Source organism: Sparus aurata, chromosome 12, assembly GCF_900880675.1.
Source record: "Sparus aurata chromosome 12, fSpaAur1.1, whole genome shotgun sequence".
In the NCBI taxonomy this organism is placed as follows: Eukaryota; Metazoa; Chordata; class Actinopteri; order Spariformes; family Sparidae; genus Sparus; species Sparus aurata.
Window position 1 is genome coordinate 74,809 of NC_044198.1, and position 19,747 is coordinate 94,555.

Sequence of the window (19,747 nt, forward strand, 5' to 3'; positions counted from 1 at the left end):
GGTGCAATGGAGTAGATATGCGACACATACATTGGAGCCAGTGGAAGTACGCATATAGACTAGAGAGAAACCTACCTGTGGTGGATCATGTTGGACAATTAATGCAGCCAAATGACTTTCAGCTCTAAACATAGGGTTAGTTGCGCTCAAGGACTTGTTGTTACAATCCCTTCAAATAATCAGCACTGACCTGGTGTCTCATGTCTTGAATACAGTCGTGGTCAAAAGTTTATATACAAATGTATATCATGACAGTCTTGAGTTAGTTAGTAATAGTAAATTTATAGATGGATTGTACAGGCAAGTGATTTTTCCGGATTTTTCCGGAAATCCGTATTTTTCGACATGAAAATGCGACCCTCGTGAATCATGCAAATCTGCTTTTTTTGGGGGGGGGGGGGGGTAGGACCGGCGGACCACCATTAACCACCAATAGGTTTTAACAGACCAGGGCCCATATTCACAAAGAATCTTAAGGCTAAAAGTAGCTCCTAACAGGCGAATTTAGGAGCAACTCCTAAAAATAATGGGCGTGTCAGTCGTAACTTTAGGACTCCTAATTTTTGAAAATAAGAGTTATTCACAAAACATTTTAAGCCTAAAAGTAGCACCTAAGTCTGGGAGACCTTAGAAGTAGTCCAGAGGACTCCTAACTCGCTAAGACCTGGCCACAGCCAAATGTTTTGGAGACGCTAAATGACAGGGAATTATTAAAACGATGTCAGATGGACCGTGAAGGGACTGAAGTTATGGTTGAGTTGGTGAGGGACGCAATAACGTTCCCGACCAACCGAAACAATCCAATAACGCCAGAGTTAAAATACACACCGGTATTTGGCTGAGGGGAAAATGCAGCTCTTCGCACGGGACTAGTATTACCTGGGGACCTCAAGTGATTTAGAATTTATCCCACCACGTCCGTGTTTCGTGCGGCGCATTCGCACAGGATAAGCAAAGTCTGTGTTTTACTGACATTATCCCCGGGTCGATCGCACCGAAGCCCTTACTGGAGCAGCACAACTGTTATATATGGATATTTTTAATATAATAACTGGTGAGCCTGTTGAAAGATGGAAAAATGTTCCTTACCGCATGCTGCCATGCATGTAATCCATCTAATCATCTTTCGAAATTTCGCTCTTCTGATGAGCCTCCTGAATTTGCACCCAAAATGCTGTCAAAACTGTCATTTGTAATTCCCAACGCAGCCTCCATAATTCTCGACCGGGAAAAAGGCAGAAAAAAGGTGGAAAACACAAAAAACCTTAAGAAAAACAAAAAACGATCCCAAATCACAGAGATGCTGATTCGCACGGGACTGATATTATCACATGACCTCTGTGTTTGGTGAAATATGATAGGTAATTTGTGGTGGAATTTTTACTTTACAAATTATGGACATGGCAAATTCACACGGGATTAAGATCAGACGACCTCCGCAATTATTAGAAATTACTGGAGGTCCCCAGGTTATACTAGTCCCGTGTGAATAGGGCTTTTGTCAATCGGAAAAAGTTGCATTCCATCAATACACAAATTGTCTTTGATGCATGTTACAATATACTGGACATTGTTGCGAAATGGCCCGGATCAACACACAATTCCCGAATTTTAATGGAGAGTGGTTTGACGCAGCGTTTCGAGCAAATGCCGCTTTTATTGGCAATTCACGTTTTTCATCGGAATCTTCTAATTTGTAGTTTTTGTCCGAAGCGTTTTTGTTGTTGGGGGGGGGGGGGGGGGGACTTAATTCTCATCATAAACACATTTCTTTATCCAATATCTTTCCATAGGCTTTGTCATGGGCTTGCAGGCAACTTCCTTATTTTCACTTCATGCATTGCGTAGCCTAAATGACTTTTCAATGGGCTGCCCTGTCACTCAACAGCCAATCACCGTTGTCACCGCTTCTAAGTGCGTCCTTATAAAATGACGTCATCCATAGCAACAGAGAGTTACTTCTAGTTTAGGAGTTCACTGTTTTCATAACTAAAAGTAGGTCTCAGCGGCTTTGTGAATTACTTTTAAGAAACGACTCCTACATAAAAACTTTTAGTCCGATTTAGAAGTACTCCTAACGTTAAGATAAAAGTCTTTGTGAATACGGGCCCAGGGCCCATATTCACAAAGAATCTTAAGGCTAAAAGTAGCTCCTAACAGGCGAATTTAGGAACAACTCCTAAAAATAATGGGCGTGTCCGTCGTAACTTAAGGACTCCTAATTTTTGAAAATAAGAGTTATTCACAAAACATTTTAAGCCTAAAAGTAGCACCTAAGTCTGGGAGACCTTAGAAGTTGTCCAGAGGACTCCTAACTCGCTAAGACCTGGTCACAGCTGAATGTTTTGGAGACGCTAAATGACAGGGAATTATTAAAACGATGTAGGATGGACCGCAAAGGGACTGAAGTTGTGGTTGAGTTGGTGAGGGACGCAATAACGTTCCCAACCAACCAAAACAATCCAATAACGCCAGAGTTAAAATGTTTGGCAACACACCGGTATTTGGCTACGGGGAAAATGCAGCTCTTCGCACGGGACTAGTATTACCTGGGGACCTCAAGTGATTTAGAAATGATCCCACCACATCCGTGTTTCGTGCGGCGCATTCGCACAGGATAAGCAAAGTCTGTGTTTTAACTCTAATTTACTGACATTATCCCCCACATTGCTGGGGCAGCACAACTGTTAGATATGGATATTTTTAATATAATAACTGGTGAGCCTGTTGAAAGATAGAAAAATGTTCCTTACCGCATGCTGCCATGCATGTAATCCATCTAATCATCTTTCGAAGTTTCGCTCTTCTGATGAGCCTCCTGAATTTGCACCCAAAATGCTGTCAGAACTTTTATTTATAATTCCTAACGCAGCCTCCATAATTCTCGACCGGGAAAAAGGCAGAAAAAAGGTGTGGAAAACACAAAAAAACCTTAAGAGAAACAAAAAACAACCCCAAATCACAGAGATGCCGATTCGCACGGGACTGATATTATCACATAACCTCTGTGTTTGGTGAAATATGGTAGGTAATTTGCGGTGGAATTTTTACTTTACAAATTATGGACATGGCGGATTCACAAGGGATTAAGATCACAGACGACCTCCGCAATTATTACAAATTACTGGAGGTCCCCAGGTTATACTAGTCCCGTGCGATTAGGGCTTTTGTCAATTGGAAAAAGTGAGAGGGAGAGGGGAAAAAGTTGCATTCCATCAGTATATTGTAACGCATGTTACAATATACTGGACATTGTTGCGAAATGGCCCGGATCAACACACGATTCCCGAATTTTAATGGAGAGTGGTTTGGCGCAGCTTTTCGAGCCAATGCCACTTTTATTGGCAATTCACGTTTTTCATCGCAATCTTCTAATTTGTAATTTTTGTCCGAACCGTTTTTGTTGGGGGGGGGGGGGGGGGGGGGGGGGGTACTTAATTCTCATCATTAACACATTTCTTCATCCAATATCTTTTCATAGGCTTTGTCATGGGCTTGTAGGCAACTTCCTTATTTTCACTTCATGCATTGCGTAGCCTAAATGACTTTTCAATGGGCTGCCCTGTCACTCAACAGCCAATCACTGTTGTCACTGCTTCCAAGTGCGTCCTTATAAAATGACGTCATCCATAGCAACAGAGAGTTACTTCTAGTTTAGGAGTTCACTGTTTTCATAACTAAAAGTAGGTCTCAGCGGCTTTGTGAATTACTTTTAAGAAATGACTCCTACATAAAAACTTTTAGTCCGATTTAGGAGTACTCCTAGCATTAAGATAAAAGTCTTTGTGAATACGGGCCCAGGTGTTTATTTGGGACAGGCGTTTAATTCCCTTCTCACAAAAATCCGGGATGAAAATGTCACAAACTCCAGCTTCTCTGTGAAATCTCTGGCATCCTTCTGGGCAATAGTTGTCTTCTGCCAGTGAGGTTGTTGCGGTGGAAACGATTCAGCCAACCAGCACTCGCTGCAAACTCCTCATCTCTGCTGTCACTCACGGTGGCGTACATTTGTTTCTTCATTGCCCTGATCATTTTTCGGGACACTCTCTCGTGGCGTGCCCGTTTGCTGATAACTCATTCCCGCATGTTTATCTGAAGCGCCTCGCCAGCCTCCTTCCTCCCTCCAGCAGGCAGCCTGGCCCTGTTGCTGTCCTCCTCGGACAGACGCTGAAACTCTGTTTTATTTTTTCGCCAATCTCTCCCTCTCTTGGGGTCGACAGAGAAACATCTAGCGGCTGCTTCTCTCGAGTTTTCCTCTGCATATTTTAAGAGAGAAAGTTTGCTGCACCGGAGTCATAGCGATCATCAGTGTGATGACTGACAGAAAGCAAGCACGATAAAAAGGCGAAGAAAAAAATCGTGCAGTGTCAGTGGTCACGTCTTCTTCCTTGATGTTTTTTTAAAAAAAAAATAAATTAGACTCGGCATTAATTTGGAACCGGCGGTTATTTACCAAAATATACACCTGCACCCGGCGCTTAAAGGGGACCACATGATGTGTTTTATAATGTTTTTATGTGTTTACAGCTGCTAATGTATGTAACGTTGTTACTGTGATGACACATGACAGTTAAATATTGAATCTGTCTATAATGACCACATCCTGACATGTAACTGTGATTTTTAATAATCTAAGGACTAATAATAGCAATCATGACAAAAAATTAACAAAGACTGCAGATCAAGATAAGTATAAAATAACATTTAATGGTAAAAAAAAAGTACAGTTGCAGTAGACTTCTATTATAAATATGCAGCATATATATAGTTTTTTATTATTATTATCATTTTTATTCTGCATATTCTTGACTTTGAATGGGAGCTGCTGTAAAGCATTTCTGTTTCTGATTCATATATTATGCAGTCAGTTGTCCAAGTTAAATTAAATGAAACAAGACAGATGTCATATTTACATGTCAGGGTGTAGTTATTATAGACACAGATTCAATATTTAAGTGTCATGTATCATCACAGTAACAGCGTTACATACCAGCTCCGCCCCGGTTAGGGTTGGGAGGGGGGGTCGGGGGGGGTTGATAACATGTTGATTGTAAACACGTATGAAGAATATGTGAGATGTCAAGCAATCTGTGTTGCCAGACAGACCACAGGACCTCCCCCGCCTCATGGAGACATAGAGGCAAAACAAATATCTATCTTATTTATATATTTTATTTGCTATCATGTGCACCATTTAAAAAATACATTTTATTAATAACTACAACGGGGTCCAAAAGTCCATTAGTCAAGATACAACTATTTTGCTTTTTTTGATTACAAATGACACACAATACACACACACACACCTCACACACACACACACACACACACACACACACACATATACACACAGAGTTCCAGTACATCCCTAGATGAAATCAAGATGTTATAATTAAAGAGCTATGTGGTGACATCACTAATCTGAAGCCTGCTCTGTGGAGAGCTCTGCTGTGGCGAGGATAGGAAGCTGGGCACATATTTCTGTTTTTCCATTGCGTAAACTACTCCATCTATTACTAGGAGCTAGAGGACGGGGGTAGTGTGTATCTGTGTCTGTGTGTATATCTTTCTGTATGTGTGTGTGTTTTTATCAGTACTTCTGCATCCCCAACTGTTTTCTGTTATATATGTCATTATACAGTATTCTGGAAAACTGCAAGGGATTGTCGCAGAGTACTGTAAAAATCTGTTACTTTGACTGACTGAAGATCAAGACTGAATTTGAGACCCAAGTATTACATTATTTTTGGTTGGTCCTTGTAATTAAGATAAGATAAGATAGATGTACCCCAGTTGGAGAAATTCAGTTTGGCACAGCAACAGTTATTGCTGTAGTTGGATTACTTATGGTTATGGCATGCTGTTGACATGTCACAATAACTTTGCCCAGGTTAAACAACTTAACAAAAATCAGGACCAAGAAGACGGTGGATGACGCCTCAACTTCTGACCCAGTAATGGAAAGTACATCAGGGAGGCAAAATTAACAGAATCGGTCCTCAGCACTCGGAGCAAATGTCATAAAATGTTTGAATTTTAAAGACCTGGTAAAAAGATACTGAAAGCAGCCATGAGACAGAAGAAAATTTAGTGTTTGATTGTTGTTTCGGTATCTGACTACTGTCTGCTCCGTGCCTTGCCTGAATGGTTCACTGTGCTTTGGCATCCGGCAAAAATATAATCTTTTTTAATTAATTGAGAGTTTTTTCTTTTTTGTTTTTCTTTTTATTTAATTAGTGATTGCATAAATATTAATTTCGCTTAAAGTGACTGACTTAATTCAACAGAGGTCCAGCCAATTGGTCCAGGTAGTCTCCCTATAAGTGAAATGGAGATCGCCTCAATGCAGTGCATGTGTCTCAAGTGACTGCAGTATAAAGACATCTGTGTCTGGAAGGTCAAATCAGACCGAGGTATGAGGACTCCCAAGAGACCCAGTTTTGAGCTACCATTTGTGTCACACACACACACACACACACACACACACACACACACACACACACACACACACACACGTTAGTTAAATTGTGTGGGTTTTTTTGTTTGTGTTAAAGACATTTGAACCTATTTGACATGGTGCAACCTCTAATCTGTCAAAGACTCCGAAATCCTTCAACCATTATTAGCTGTTATGTTAATTTTGGTTGTAGTTTTTACACAGTTTTAAATTAATTATTACTCAGAGTTGCAAACCGACAGTTGCGTACCTTTTATGAGACTGAATCATTGAATTGGCCATCTTTTCCCTTCTTTATCTGGGGCGATCTGATGTAAATTAGATATTTATTATTTATCATAATTAATCATTTCTCCTTGATAATCATTAATTATTTTTGATGGCCAAATTGAACTGTTAATTGTTCCTGATACCAAAATAGTTTTGGGTTGGTTGGAAGATCAGGATAATTCCTGATATGGGTTAAGTTTAGAAGGTTTTATATTTAACCAAGTGTTATCTGATTGGTTTGGGTGGACTCATTTGAATATGTATTAAAGTTGATTTGCTAAAAAGTAATGATGACTCAAGGTTGCAATTTAATTCTTGGTGTCTTGTTTTTCTGGTCAGATTTAGAGATGACTTAATCCAGAGGTAAACCAAGGTGGGTTGGGGTCATTGTGAAGAGTTCATTTATTTTAGGAGTCATTCTAATGGTCGCTGTTCTGCCTATGATGGAGAGTGAACGGTTAATCCCACAGAGGATGTTATCAGTAATTATTTTAAAGGGGACATTTTGGGGTGGGTGGATTACCTGTGTCTCATTTGCACTTAAAGAGACAGGCACTCAAAACTGACTGTTCTGAACAGGGCTGTTTTGGCAGGGTGTTTGGCAGGGTTGAACTGCTATAGTGCTTCATCCTTATGGTATTTTGACCAAAGCATGTCACAGACATTTCATTAGGACACCAGGGAACTAGGTTAACTTGTAGAAATAGGGTATAATATGACTCCTTCAAGAAGTGGGGTGAAGTTGAGGCTGACCAACTCTAGCCCCATTTACAGTACATCTTCAAGGTGGGAGTCTTGCACTGATATTCTGCATCTCCATCTATGTGAAAGTTACAAAGGCGGAATGGGGTGACAGTTTCGTTCCGCAACTTGTGGAGAAAAATATCACCGCAATGGTCTGCCCTCCAGACCGAGACTTCAGTGAACCCAGGAAAATAGCATCCCTCCTCGCAAGTGAGAGCCAGACAGGGTCCACTATTTTCTGATGGCAATTACATGATGGAATTTAGAGCAATAAACATAACTTTCAGGTCAGGATCTCCACAACACAGCAGCCATATGATTGTAAACAGTGGGCGGGTACATGTTTATATTTACAGATGGAAACGGGGGAAACGCATTAAAACAAACACACACAGATCTTAACGTTATGGTTTGTGAACAAACAAAGGCGGCATAAAGGCGAGCCTTCATGGTGGCAATAATGCAGAATCTCTGAGTAACAAGGGCTTCAGATAGCCTGGGTGAATTATTAATGCCATGTGACTGTGCATAATGGGATAAGTTGTGTATGGGCTGCCACATCCCAACTGCTATGATGAAATGGAAGGATCGATGATTATTTCCAGGTAATGGAGTAATCACATTTATTAATTAGACTTAGACTTAGACTTCTCTTTATTGATCCTTTTGGAATGACTCCTGCAAGGAAATTCGTGTAGATTTTAGTATGCTTATAAATTTAATTGTTTCTAGTTATGATGAGTAAAGGTTCTGTAAAAACAGCAATATATCATTGGCATATACGTTAATCTCATGATGTGTTTTGGGTGTTCTTCCTCCGTCCTTCCTGGTCTGTAATGTGAAGTTATGGAGAAATTTACTTTTTTTTATATTAGAACTCTTTGTTTCGTGTTATAATGAACTGAGGATAAGTGATTGCATTGAGATGATTTTAAAATGGTTTGATTAAGAAAGGTGTGTTTCTTGTATAAACATATATTGATTTCTTCTGCTTCCTTAACCTTTAACTAGACTTCGTACAATCCCCTCTAGGTTATTTTCTTGAGTTCCTGGAGCCAGTCAACAACATCACCCACTTCCAGGGTCAGACAGCCACACTGCACTGCAAAGTGTCAGGCAACCCACGACCTTCCATCCGCTGGTTGAAGAACGACGTCCCAGTTGTCCAGGAGCAGGGACGGATAATCATCCGCAAAACAGAGGCAGGATCCAAGCTCCGCATCCAGGACCTTGACACTACAGACACCGGCTATTATCAGTGTGTCGCATCCAACTCGCTCAAGGTCATCTCAGCCACAGGTGTCCTGTATGTCAAACTAGGTGAAGTTCACATTTATATTTATATTTCTAGTTTTTTAGACCCTAACTATATGGACTAAATGTTGAATGTTACGGTTTAAGTGAATTTGTATACACTGTTAGATATATGGAGTAAAACACTCCTTTTATGATTGCCTGTTTTGTTTTTCGTTTTTTAAATCAACATTTGTTTGTGCAAAGTCTCAATGAAATTAGTAGGTTTTGAAGAGAGCTTGCTTTTTGCTTTGACTGATGATTACATTCACAACTCTTCAGTGTTTCTTACACCAGAACAACTTTAAGATCTAGTATATTAAGGGGCTTTTGGTAAGTAACCAAACATCCATAGTGGTCCATGGTGCATTTAGAGTAATACAGCTAAATACATAACTTACACATAACTTTTTATGTTATTTATGTGCCTGGAATGTTATATTTATGCTTTTTGTTTGGGATTTTACAGGACAGATGCCCACACATGGCCCAGATGAGCTGTAAGTCAACTTCTTCTATAAATTAGAGTGTTTGTCATAGTGTGTGAATAAAACGTGAATAAATGTCATACAACAACAGAAAAAGATTCTAAATTAAGGTAGAGATAGATAGAGAGTAAGTTTCATTGGCACCATAGGGAGCAAGTGGATAGAGAAGAAGGGGATGGCACAGTTTCTTGAGTCGAGCAGGTCTTTCAGAAAAGCTTGTACTGTGCTGTGTGTTGACTTGAAACCTGACTGAAACGTTTTTTTCAAAGTGAGACAGCTGGACGAATTTGTAATTGGGTAATTTGAATCTTTCAGGGTCAGTTTGTTTTTGTTTTTTTTTCACAAGGATCTGAACCATGACATGTGTGAGGGATGAAGGAATGGGACTAGTGGAAAAAAAGCTATTAATGATGGTGAGGATGCCGGGACCGACAAGGGATTTCTTAAGTGAACAAGTGGGGACCATCAGAGGAGTAGGTGGCTCACATTGAGACTCAGGAATAAGTCAGTACCTTCTTTATAGGCTCTAACACAGACTTTATGTAACAGGGAATAAGACTCAGATTACAAGCATTAGCAGAGTGAACAAAGTGGACATTTCTTTTCCTAGCTGATGGGACTGAGGTAAAAAATCGTTTATATGTAGCTGTGGGAAGGGGGAAATGGTGGAAGTCAACCAGACTCAACCAGGCTGATAGCTGGAGGTCGGAGTAAGGGCTGGAGGTGCACAGGCCAGAGTTAAGGCTGGAGGCTGGTAGGCCAGGGTGGAGGCTAAAGGCTAAAGGCTAGCAATCTGGGGTGAAAACAAGAGGCTTGCAGCCTCGAGTGATGGCTGGAAGCTAGCATGCTGAAGGTGGCTGTGAGTTGAAAAGGGCTATGGTTAATAAATATCATCAGAAGGATAGTATTGCAAATTTATACAGAAGTGCTCACCCAAAGCTCTAATGGGCATGCAAAAATATGTCAGCCAACATTGATATCTTCATTTCTTTGACTGACTATTAGTAATGGCAAAGAGCTTGTGCTTTGATGGAGTAATTGATGTAACCAAACCACAAGGGTAGCAGCTTTTCTTCTCTCTGCCTTGTGTGCCTTTGACTCACTAGGACTTGGAATAGATTCCTCAACCAGAAGTCATACATTAGCCTCTGGTTTGGAAAGGCCTGCTCTGAGCTCCAAAGAATGCTGACTCATGTCCTCAGTCAGACCAACTGTTTATGAGAGCCTCTATCAGAGATCACACCAGCCAACAGTATGACCCCTCTAATGTGCTTTCTCCAGAGCAAATCTTTTATGGGGGACATTGGGGAGGGTACAATAACTTTATTTACATTTTCCTGAACAGTAACTAAGAAAAGACAAAATATCAGGTTGCTTTACTGTGTCTCAATATCGCTTTGGGGTCATACGTGTCCTTTGTAAATGTTTATATATTAGAATTAGAAACAGGTGAGAGTTGTATTAAAGTAGTCAGAACATAGAGAACATTGCAGATATATAAAACAATGAAAAGGTGGGTTGACCCTCATCCTTTTTTTTTTTTATTAAATAAACCATATAGCCCCTTGGCTTGAGTTTGGCTCTCATTCACAGTGTACACACATAGACACAAGTGACCAGCAGCATGTTTAATAGAACTGAGCTTCGGACTGATCAAGTTTAGTGTCTATCAAAGTTAGAGAGTTAAGGGGAACCCAAGTTTGATTAAATGTTTTCAGGGATCCACAGACTTGATGCTTGATTTTTGTGGAGTAAGGTGAGTGAAGTTTAACCAGGAGGATGTGCCTGGGGGTGTAGGGCTCTTTCAATGATACAATATACAGCATGTTGTACTTGATACAGGAATTTCCTGGAACAGGAAAAAAAAAAATTCAGCCAGCCTCTAATATAGTGGGTCCTATACACCACTTTAAACTGAATAAGGCTCACACAAGCACATGTGCAAGTAGAGTTGATTCTGAACAATGTGTTTCAGCATTTTCTTTGTGCAGCTAGAGTGCCAGATCTTTTTTCCAATGTGTCCTTTAGCCAGACGATTGTGAAGAAAGAATAATATTATAAATTGATTAAATATTGTTTTGTGATTTTAGGGAATAAATTATAATCTCTGACAGAGTTATCAGGCAGTTCAGGGAGAGGTGTAAAGTGAGTTCTTGCAAAGTTGCACAGTTGAAACTATCTAGATAGATGTTGGTTTGTAATGCCACATTTGGTGACAAGGTTTCCAAAAATTTCTAAATGTCCCATCAAAATAAAAGACACAGAAAGAGACCAGACCTATCTCCTTCCATGTTGTAAATGCTGAATCCAGAAAAGAATGTAACAATAGGAGATTATTGCAAATATGGGAAAGAACAGAAAGAGATTTTAATCCAAAATGTCTCTAGATTTTTAAGGAAGAAAGTACAACTGGATTGTTGGTGTAATGAGAGGGGAGCAAAAAGTAGTGCAAGGAGAGAGGAGTAAGGTAAAGCTTCCCTTCTGCTTGGGCCTTTGGAGAATTGTTTTTTAGACCCTTAAGGGCTTGCCCGCCCAGATGTAAGAGAGTATAGTGGCATTAAGTGAAAAGGAGGATTTAGGAAGAAAAAGAGGAAGAGTCTTTAAATGAAATTAGATTTGAGATAATACATTTAATTTAACTGTTTCGTTTTGACCCACAAGCGAAAGGGGTTACGCACTCCATCTCTGGAGGTCCAGTTTAAACTCCTCAGTCAATTTTATGACTTTTTTTGTTGTGTGAAGTGAGCTAAGGGAGTGTGAAATGGCAGACTGTCTGTGGAGCCGACAGAGTGAAGGACTATAGCAAGATGGGGAGAAGTCAGAGTTGATGGATGTTAAACTTTTATTAAATAGGGCAACCTTGTCATCATCAACATCTTGTTGCTGCTGTTAACATTCCCTCCATCACTAATTCAAAAAAATGCAAGTCAGAATTACACTATTCAAAGTTAGTTATATCCCTAACTAATTTTGAGTAGTGCATTTGCTTGGTGTAAACATGTTTTGTATATACGTAGATAAATAACTGTATATGTGTCACATGTCTGTGTAGCATGAGGGAGTTACAAACTTTCATTTGGTTAAGAAACCCTGTTATTAATGACAATAAAGCACACAGCTGTTAAACAGTTGTATCTAAAGCATAGTTTGTTTTCCTTTTAAGGTTGCCTGAAAAAGGTTTCTGCCAACCATACCGCGGCATCGCCTGTGCCCGCTTCATTGGCAACCAGAGCATCTATGTTGAGTCTCTGCAGATGCAGGGAGAGAGTGAAAACCGCATCACTGGTAAGAAAATCCATTGGCACTCTTAATTAGCTGACCTCATCCACAAAAGATGTCAGATTATAAAAATGTGGGAAACAGTTCAAACGTGTATCTCTTTTTTACTCCCTCCAAGCTGCCTTCACAATGATTGGCACCTCCACCCACCTATCAGATCAGTGCTCAAGGTTTGCCATCCCTTCTTTTTGCCATCATGTGTTCCCTCTGTGTGATGATGGGTCTCGGGGCCCACGGCGGCGTCAGCTCTGTCGAGATGAGTGCGAGGCCCTGGAGAATGATCTGTGCCATGCGGAGTACACCATTGCCCGATCCAATCCCATGATCCTTATGCAGCTGGAGCTCCCCAGCTGCCACCTGCTGCCACGGCCAGGCACACCTGATGCTGCTTCTTGTATGAGGATAGGTGTTCCACCAGAAAATCTGGGTCCATGTAGGTTCATGCTATGGCATGCACACATTAAAAATTCAAAATAATTACATCAAACTGCTTTCTTTTCGACAATGAAATGTTCAGATAAATATTAATCTCTTGTTTGTATGTTTGTGATCACCACACAACCCTTTGTTACTTGCCTCGTCTCTGCTAAGCGAGACTAACTAAATCCTGACTCAAAGTTTGCAGTTAATCTATTTTTCCATTCCACAACAGGGTTGCACAATGAAATGCAATTTTTAGTCCTATTTGCTACAAAATAAAAAAAAAATTATGCTAGATGAGTTGCAGTTTCTTCGCCTAAGAAGCTCCTCTGTAGTTTGGTGGTATGGCAATGGAAACTGCTGTATCCTTTGCAAGACAGCAGCAGACTGAATAAACTGTGCTTGCGGTGGATGTTGTCTTTGTTTGACTTTTGGACTATGTGCAGATATCTCACTTCACAGCTATCACAGATGGGAGATGGGTACAATGATATTTTGGGTCAGTTCAATCACCTGCTGTAGAGCCGTAATGTTTTCCAATCAAGATGCTTTCTATTTTTCTAAGTTAACAAGAATTTGTCAAGGGAATTCTTCTTTAAGTTTCCAATTTAAAAAAAAAAACCTCCAGCTCTGTTCTTAACACAGACATGCAGACTGATTTGGTCTTCTCAACTCATTATTAGAAATTTCACATTTCACATATTTCACAATAATATTGTGAAATATGTGAAATGTGAAATTTCTTTTGATATATATGACGTATTTCATCCAAAGCAGTAATTGACATATTATATAGCTTTGTTATAGCTATATATCTTTTTTATATACATCTTTTTTATATATAACTTTTGCCAAAATGTGAAATATAAAAAAGCAGTACAGAATATGAATGACATTGGAACAGGCCCCTTAAAATTTGTGATCGTGAATTAGCAAGTTGCACATAAAAGGGTTATCCCAGATGTGTCAGTCACAAAACAAGCGAAATAAAGACAAGGTCTCGATATGAAATCATTTTGCAAACCCACAAAATGCAAGCCACACTTGTTACAGCGTGTAGGATCATCCACACTGATTCTCTGTCTGCTCTACAGATTCCCCCTCAGACCAGAGCTGCTACAATGGAAGTGGATTTGACTACAGAGGCACAGTCAGCATCACTAAATCTGGTCATCACTGCCAGCCATGGAGTGCTCAGTACCCTCACAGTCACCATCTGTCCCAGGAATACCCGGAGCTCTGGGGAAGTCACAACTTCTGCCGTAACCCAGGAGGACAGATGCAGGCACCCTGGTGCTTTACCCTGGATTCTCGTGTTAGGGTGGACCTGTGTGATATCCAGCCCTGTAGTAAGTACCATAATGCAATAACTGGACTTGTAATACTTAGTTGGATTGTTAACATTGTCAGGCTGTTTTAAGATAAAGAATCTTTTGATAAAGGTTATATTCTAGACATCACTGTATGACACTTTCAATTGCAGGTATAGATAGATAGATAGATAGATAGATAGATAGATAGATAGATAGATAGATATAGTTCTACTTCAAAATCAAACCTCATGCAACAATTCAGCAGCTGGGTAGACAGAGTTAAACATTTTAAAGTGCATTTATTTTATTTTGGGAGCTACTGGCTATTTTCAGTTCTAGAGGTTTGAAACATCAGTTTCAGCATATTTTGTATCATGCGTTTTAACGGAGCTTGAATAGCTTTACTAATGTGATAGAATTCCCTATAAGAGCCAGTAACATTAAACTGTTCAATAGGTCAACTGAACTGTATGAACTGGTCATGTTCATCCATCAAATCAAAACAAAAAATCTTTTTTTTGTACCACTCTTGTTTGAACAAAGACTTCTTATTGATTGTAATCATCCTATTGTTCCACAAGATGGCAGCATGTGGTTTCAAGTTGGGGTTGAATATAATTTGTCTATGGACATTTGATAGCTATGATAGGTATCTCCCAGTCACAGCTCATCAGAAATTCAAACCCCCCAGTTTTCTGTAATAAGCATCTTGGTATATGGAACCATATAGAGCAGGGTGTAAAACTAATTTTTCACCACGGGCCACATCAGCATTCTAGTTGCCCTCAAAGGGCCGTTTGTAACGGTAAAACTGTATCAATGTAACTACTCCTTAACATAATGTAACAAATAACTGTTGTACTATTGTACAAGCATTTAGATAAATGTTAAAATATATGTAAGCACATTGCTCTGTTATTATAACATAAATCCCTTTAATTTATCAGGTTAAAAAACCCACATTTCTCCATCAAAGATCAAGTAAATAATAAAGACAAATATGATCAAGCAGAAGTTATCACGTGAACTTTGTCCAAAACTTTTTTGTCACAGTTGAGTGGGTACAACAAATAATTGTGAGCTGCTAAAACATGTGGGACGTGTGGCATTTTCCTAAAACAAATAGCTGCAGACAGCCTTGCAGAGGGCCAGTTTCCTCAGCCACAATTAAGCTATCTTTCACTGCTGCATTATTTTTGGCTGTAGCTTTTGTGAACACATTCTGCTGCAATTTCAGTCTGCCTCTTAATATTCGGACAATCTTATGTTTATTTTCTTTGGCATACTGTACATGCTCCGTGTGTGATGTCAGAATGCTGACCTAAATTGTACTTCTTCATCACCGACACTGCCACATAACACAGAAGACATACCGTTTTTTCTCCTTGAATCACAAGCATGTATTCGCTTTCCCAACTTTAATTAAATTGCCTTCCCTCTGCATTAGTTTTTCTCTTCTTGGACATGTTGTGACTATTTGTATATCTTATTCAACTCCATCACTTGTTAGAAAAGCCGATATGGAAACACTGCGATCTAGCGGCATTTCGTAGGTCACAAAATCGTCATGGATTGTGGGTGATGTAGTTTATGATCACTGTACACTGTTAAGCAGTGTATTTTAAGGCAATTATGTAGCTTATAAGTTCTTGCGGGCCACATAAATGAGCCAGTGAGCCAAGAGATTTATCCATTCTATCCATATTCTCTTCTATATTAATTAGTTCTCTTTTGTTCATCTCTTTAGATATTGTTATACCTAGATATTATTTCAGTTATTACAAGAGTGGTTTGAGTATTAGCTATAGTAAATAGAGAGGGATCAATTCAACTTTTTTCTTTCAGACTTATATCCAGACCAGATGCTTTCAAGGAAAAAATTAAAATTTCATCCAGAGCTTTTCCAACAAAGGATTTCTTTTAAAATGACTGAATCATCAGCAAATTGACTTACTCAGAATTCATATCAAAGATGCTGATTCGTTTTAAATGTGGGTGGTTTACAATGAAGCAAGCTAACATTTAAGTACATAATGAACAATAATGGACAGTTTTGGTGAAATTGAGGTGTAGTTCCTGGATTGAGGGAAATATAATTAGAGATATTATACAGACTACTACTAGTTCTCTCCTGTTTGGTTACATTTTGTCCAGGGAGTAGAAGCTGTGAAACTACTGCTGCTGAGTAAGCAGAAATTGCAGATCCAGTGTTTAGGCATTCAGTGAGGAAGTTTAGCTGAAATATTTATTCTTATCTAGATGAACAGTGAAATTGTTGAAGCTGAGTATTATCAGGCAGGTTCGGCCAAGTCAGCTGTGTCAAATAGGCTTGATTGCAGGGCAGAGCCAAGCCAGCATGAGGTAAATCTAGCACATATAGGCTAGTCACTACAGCATCAGCTGCAGTGCTAGGACAGCTGAACAAAGACTGTCGAACAAAGACTGAGGGAGTCTCTCTGCAGGAGTCCATCGAGGGGGCGCAAGTAACTCACTGTGCACCATTGGTCACAGCCATGAGTCCTACCCAATCCCAGTCAGAAGATCAAACCAGAGAAGATTTCACCATAGACCCAATTCTCAAGGCTGTAACACAGCCAATCTCTTCTACCCAACATTCTCCACCAGTACAAACTTTAAGTACAAGGGGGACTATGGGACTGACAGTGTGCAGTCAAGAAGGCTAACACCATTTCAGCCTATGCCTCCCTGCTGACTCTCCACTTCTTGGCCCTTACGGAGACTGGATCACCCCAACTCAGCTGCCTACTCATTCTCACACTCCCCTAGACAAACAGGTTGAGGAAAAGGAACTGGACTCCTCATCTAACCCACATGGTCCGACCAGGTCTTTTCCCTGGACCACCTGGGATGGATGCCCTCCTAAGCTGCTCCCCTGACGATGGCACACCACTCATTTTTCTGGTTGACTTAAGCATCCACCCAGAGAAGCTGCACTCATCTGAATTCACCGACTTCTACTCCACATATGACCTCACACTATCCCCCTCTCCACCCACTGACCGGGCCGGGAACCAACTTGACCTTGTCTTCACAACGTCCTGTAGTGCCTTGGTACTCTCTATTATCTTGCTCACTGTGTCCGACCATCATGCTGTCACTTTCTCTCTCCCCTTGAAGTCAATTGCCTCTCTCACCCCTACACCTCACACCATCACCACCCGCCACAATCTGCAGTCCTGCTCTCCCTCCAATCTTTCCTCAACTGTTCTTTCCGCAATACCATCCTCAGATCAATTTGCGTTAATGTCTACCAAGGAAGCCTCCTCCACTCTGTTATCCTCATTCTGGCATGTTCCTACCCTTCCCCTTCCTTCCTCCCTCACAGCTCCTCATTTACTCCAATGCCCATCCAGAAAGCACCTCCCCAACCTTCACCTCCGTTGGCCTTACCTGCTTCAGCCCTCTCTCCTCTGAAGATGTTCTCATACTTTTGATGTCTAACCGTGCCACCACCTGTTCCCTTGACCCAATTCCCTCCCCCCTTCACCAAAACATCTCTCATGACATCCTGCCATTCCTCACCACTCTGATTAACTCCTCCCTCACTTCAGGCCTTATTCCAGCTCCTTTCAAGACAGCTACAGTAAAGCCACTCCTAAAGAAACCTACCCTAGACTCAGCTGACATCCGAAACTACAGACCTGTATCTCTTATTTCATTCCTCTCTAAAACCCTGGAACTTGCAGTTTATGACCAACTGTCTTCGTATCTTTCACAAAACGACCTCCTTCACCCTGATCAGTCAGTCTCCTTGTCCAAAGCCTGCTTTCTGGAAACTGGTGTCCCTCAAGGCACAGTATTAGGACTGCTTCTGTTTTCACTATACACTAGATCACTAGGCTCTGCAATCACATCACATGGATTCTCTTACCACTGTTATGCAGATGACGCCCAATTGGTCCTCTGTTCTTCCTCATCCTCCTCCAACACCCACGTTGCAGTGCGCATTTTGGAATGTCTGGCAGACACCTCCACTTGGAAAGCCGCGCACCACCTCAACTCAACCTTAGTAAAATGGAGCTCCTCTTCATCCTGGAGAAAGACTGCACTCGCATGGACCTGTCACTCACTGTCAAGGATGTCACAGTATCGCCTCCGTCGACTGCGAGGAACCTGAGTGTAATGCTCAACAACAGACTGTCTTGAGCCCCCAACATCACTGCTTCGGCCCGATCCTGCACAGTTGCCCTCTTCAACATCCGAAGGAAACAGTCTTTCCTCACAAAGGACGCAACGCAACTCCTGGTCCAAACACTGGTCATCTCCCGCCTGGACTACTGCATTTTTCTCTTGGCTGGACTCCCAGCCTCTGTGACTTAACCGTTGCGGCGTATCCAGAAAACTGCAGCGCGTCTCGTTGTCAGTCTACCTAAATTCTGACTGTGACCCGCCCCCTCCGTGACCTCCACTGGCTTACTGTTGTTGTGGCCCGCATCCAGTTCAAGATGATGGTGTCTACCTCCACAGTGAGCACTTCGCTCTACTACATCAGCTGGCCAGCTAGTACGGCCATCACTGAGAGCATACAAAGCCCGCTCAGTGAAGACACAACTCTTCTATGTTCTGGCACCTCAGTGGTGGAACAAACTCCCCTCTGCTTGATGAGTAGTTATCATGGGCCAGAACATCAGTATGGTCCTTAAACACTTGCTCTAGCCTGAATTGCACAGTAGGAATGTCCTCTCGCAACACTAAAGCAGCTATTGTATCATGTGCCACAGCCATCATGTATAGCTACAGCCCTTACAGTTCCAGTTACACCTGAAGGATTCTTATTCCCCAATTATACAGGAAAACAATCTTTGTTTATGTATATTTAGATTGTGTATTTGTTTATTTACATAATAACATAATTACAGAAGTCAGTAAAAACAAGAGTAACTCATGCACCACTTTTTAATCACAGTAAAGGGTTTTTGAAACTATAGCTGTAATCCTAACACAATTTAAAAACTGCGTGCATGGTGTTAAAGTTGTGTACCAGTACACACGTTGTCACGCTCTGTAATTTTTTACATTCAGAAATCTGTGTGGAAATTGGCGGTGTAATAGATACATACCAGTACGCACAGTTTAGGGAGCAAGAAACTTGTCTGAGGGAGCTCTGACCTCTCTTGTCCCTGTATAGAGCTGGCCCTGGTATGCTCTAACCCCTTGGCCACTGAGCTGGACAGCATATTGCTTTTTGTGTAAAAAGTTGAATGATGGTAAAAAGGATTGGGACTTAATCTGGCCTTTTCATGGCTTACTTTGATAAGAAAAAAAAGAGTGGAGAGGGGAGACCCTCAAGGTGGATTGAAAACCTGGATCACTGTGGCAAGAACACAGATTCTGAACATAGGGCAGATGCTTTACCAAATGAGTTACTGCGACGCTCCAGAGGTGTGGAATATGTTAACATGTAGTCTGTAAAACTATGAAACTGACACCCTTTTCCAGTTTGACAAACAGTTGTAACCTGT

The 19,747-nt window shown here is 40.8% G+C and overlaps 1 protein-coding gene across 1 annotated transcript in view; it reads left to right on the forward strand.

Annotated features, from left to right (window-relative positions):
• The window catches only part of ror2 (receptor tyrosine kinase-like orphan receptor 2), a 66,254-nt gene that overhangs the window by 38,889 nt on the left and 7,618 nt on the right, over window positions 1–19,747 (forward strand). The window contains exons 3-7 of the mRNA XM_030436746.1: window positions 8,504–8,791; window positions 9,234–9,264; window positions 12,416–12,537; window positions 12,650–12,964; window positions 14,046–14,300. Coding sequence (XP_030292606.1) covers window positions 8,504–8,791; window positions 9,234–9,264; window positions 12,416–12,537; window positions 12,650–12,964; window positions 14,046–14,300 — 1,011 coding nt within the window. The remainder of the gene's footprint in view (window positions 1–8,503; window positions 8,792–9,233; window positions 9,265–12,415; window positions 12,538–12,649; window positions 12,965–14,045; window positions 14,301–19,747) is intronic.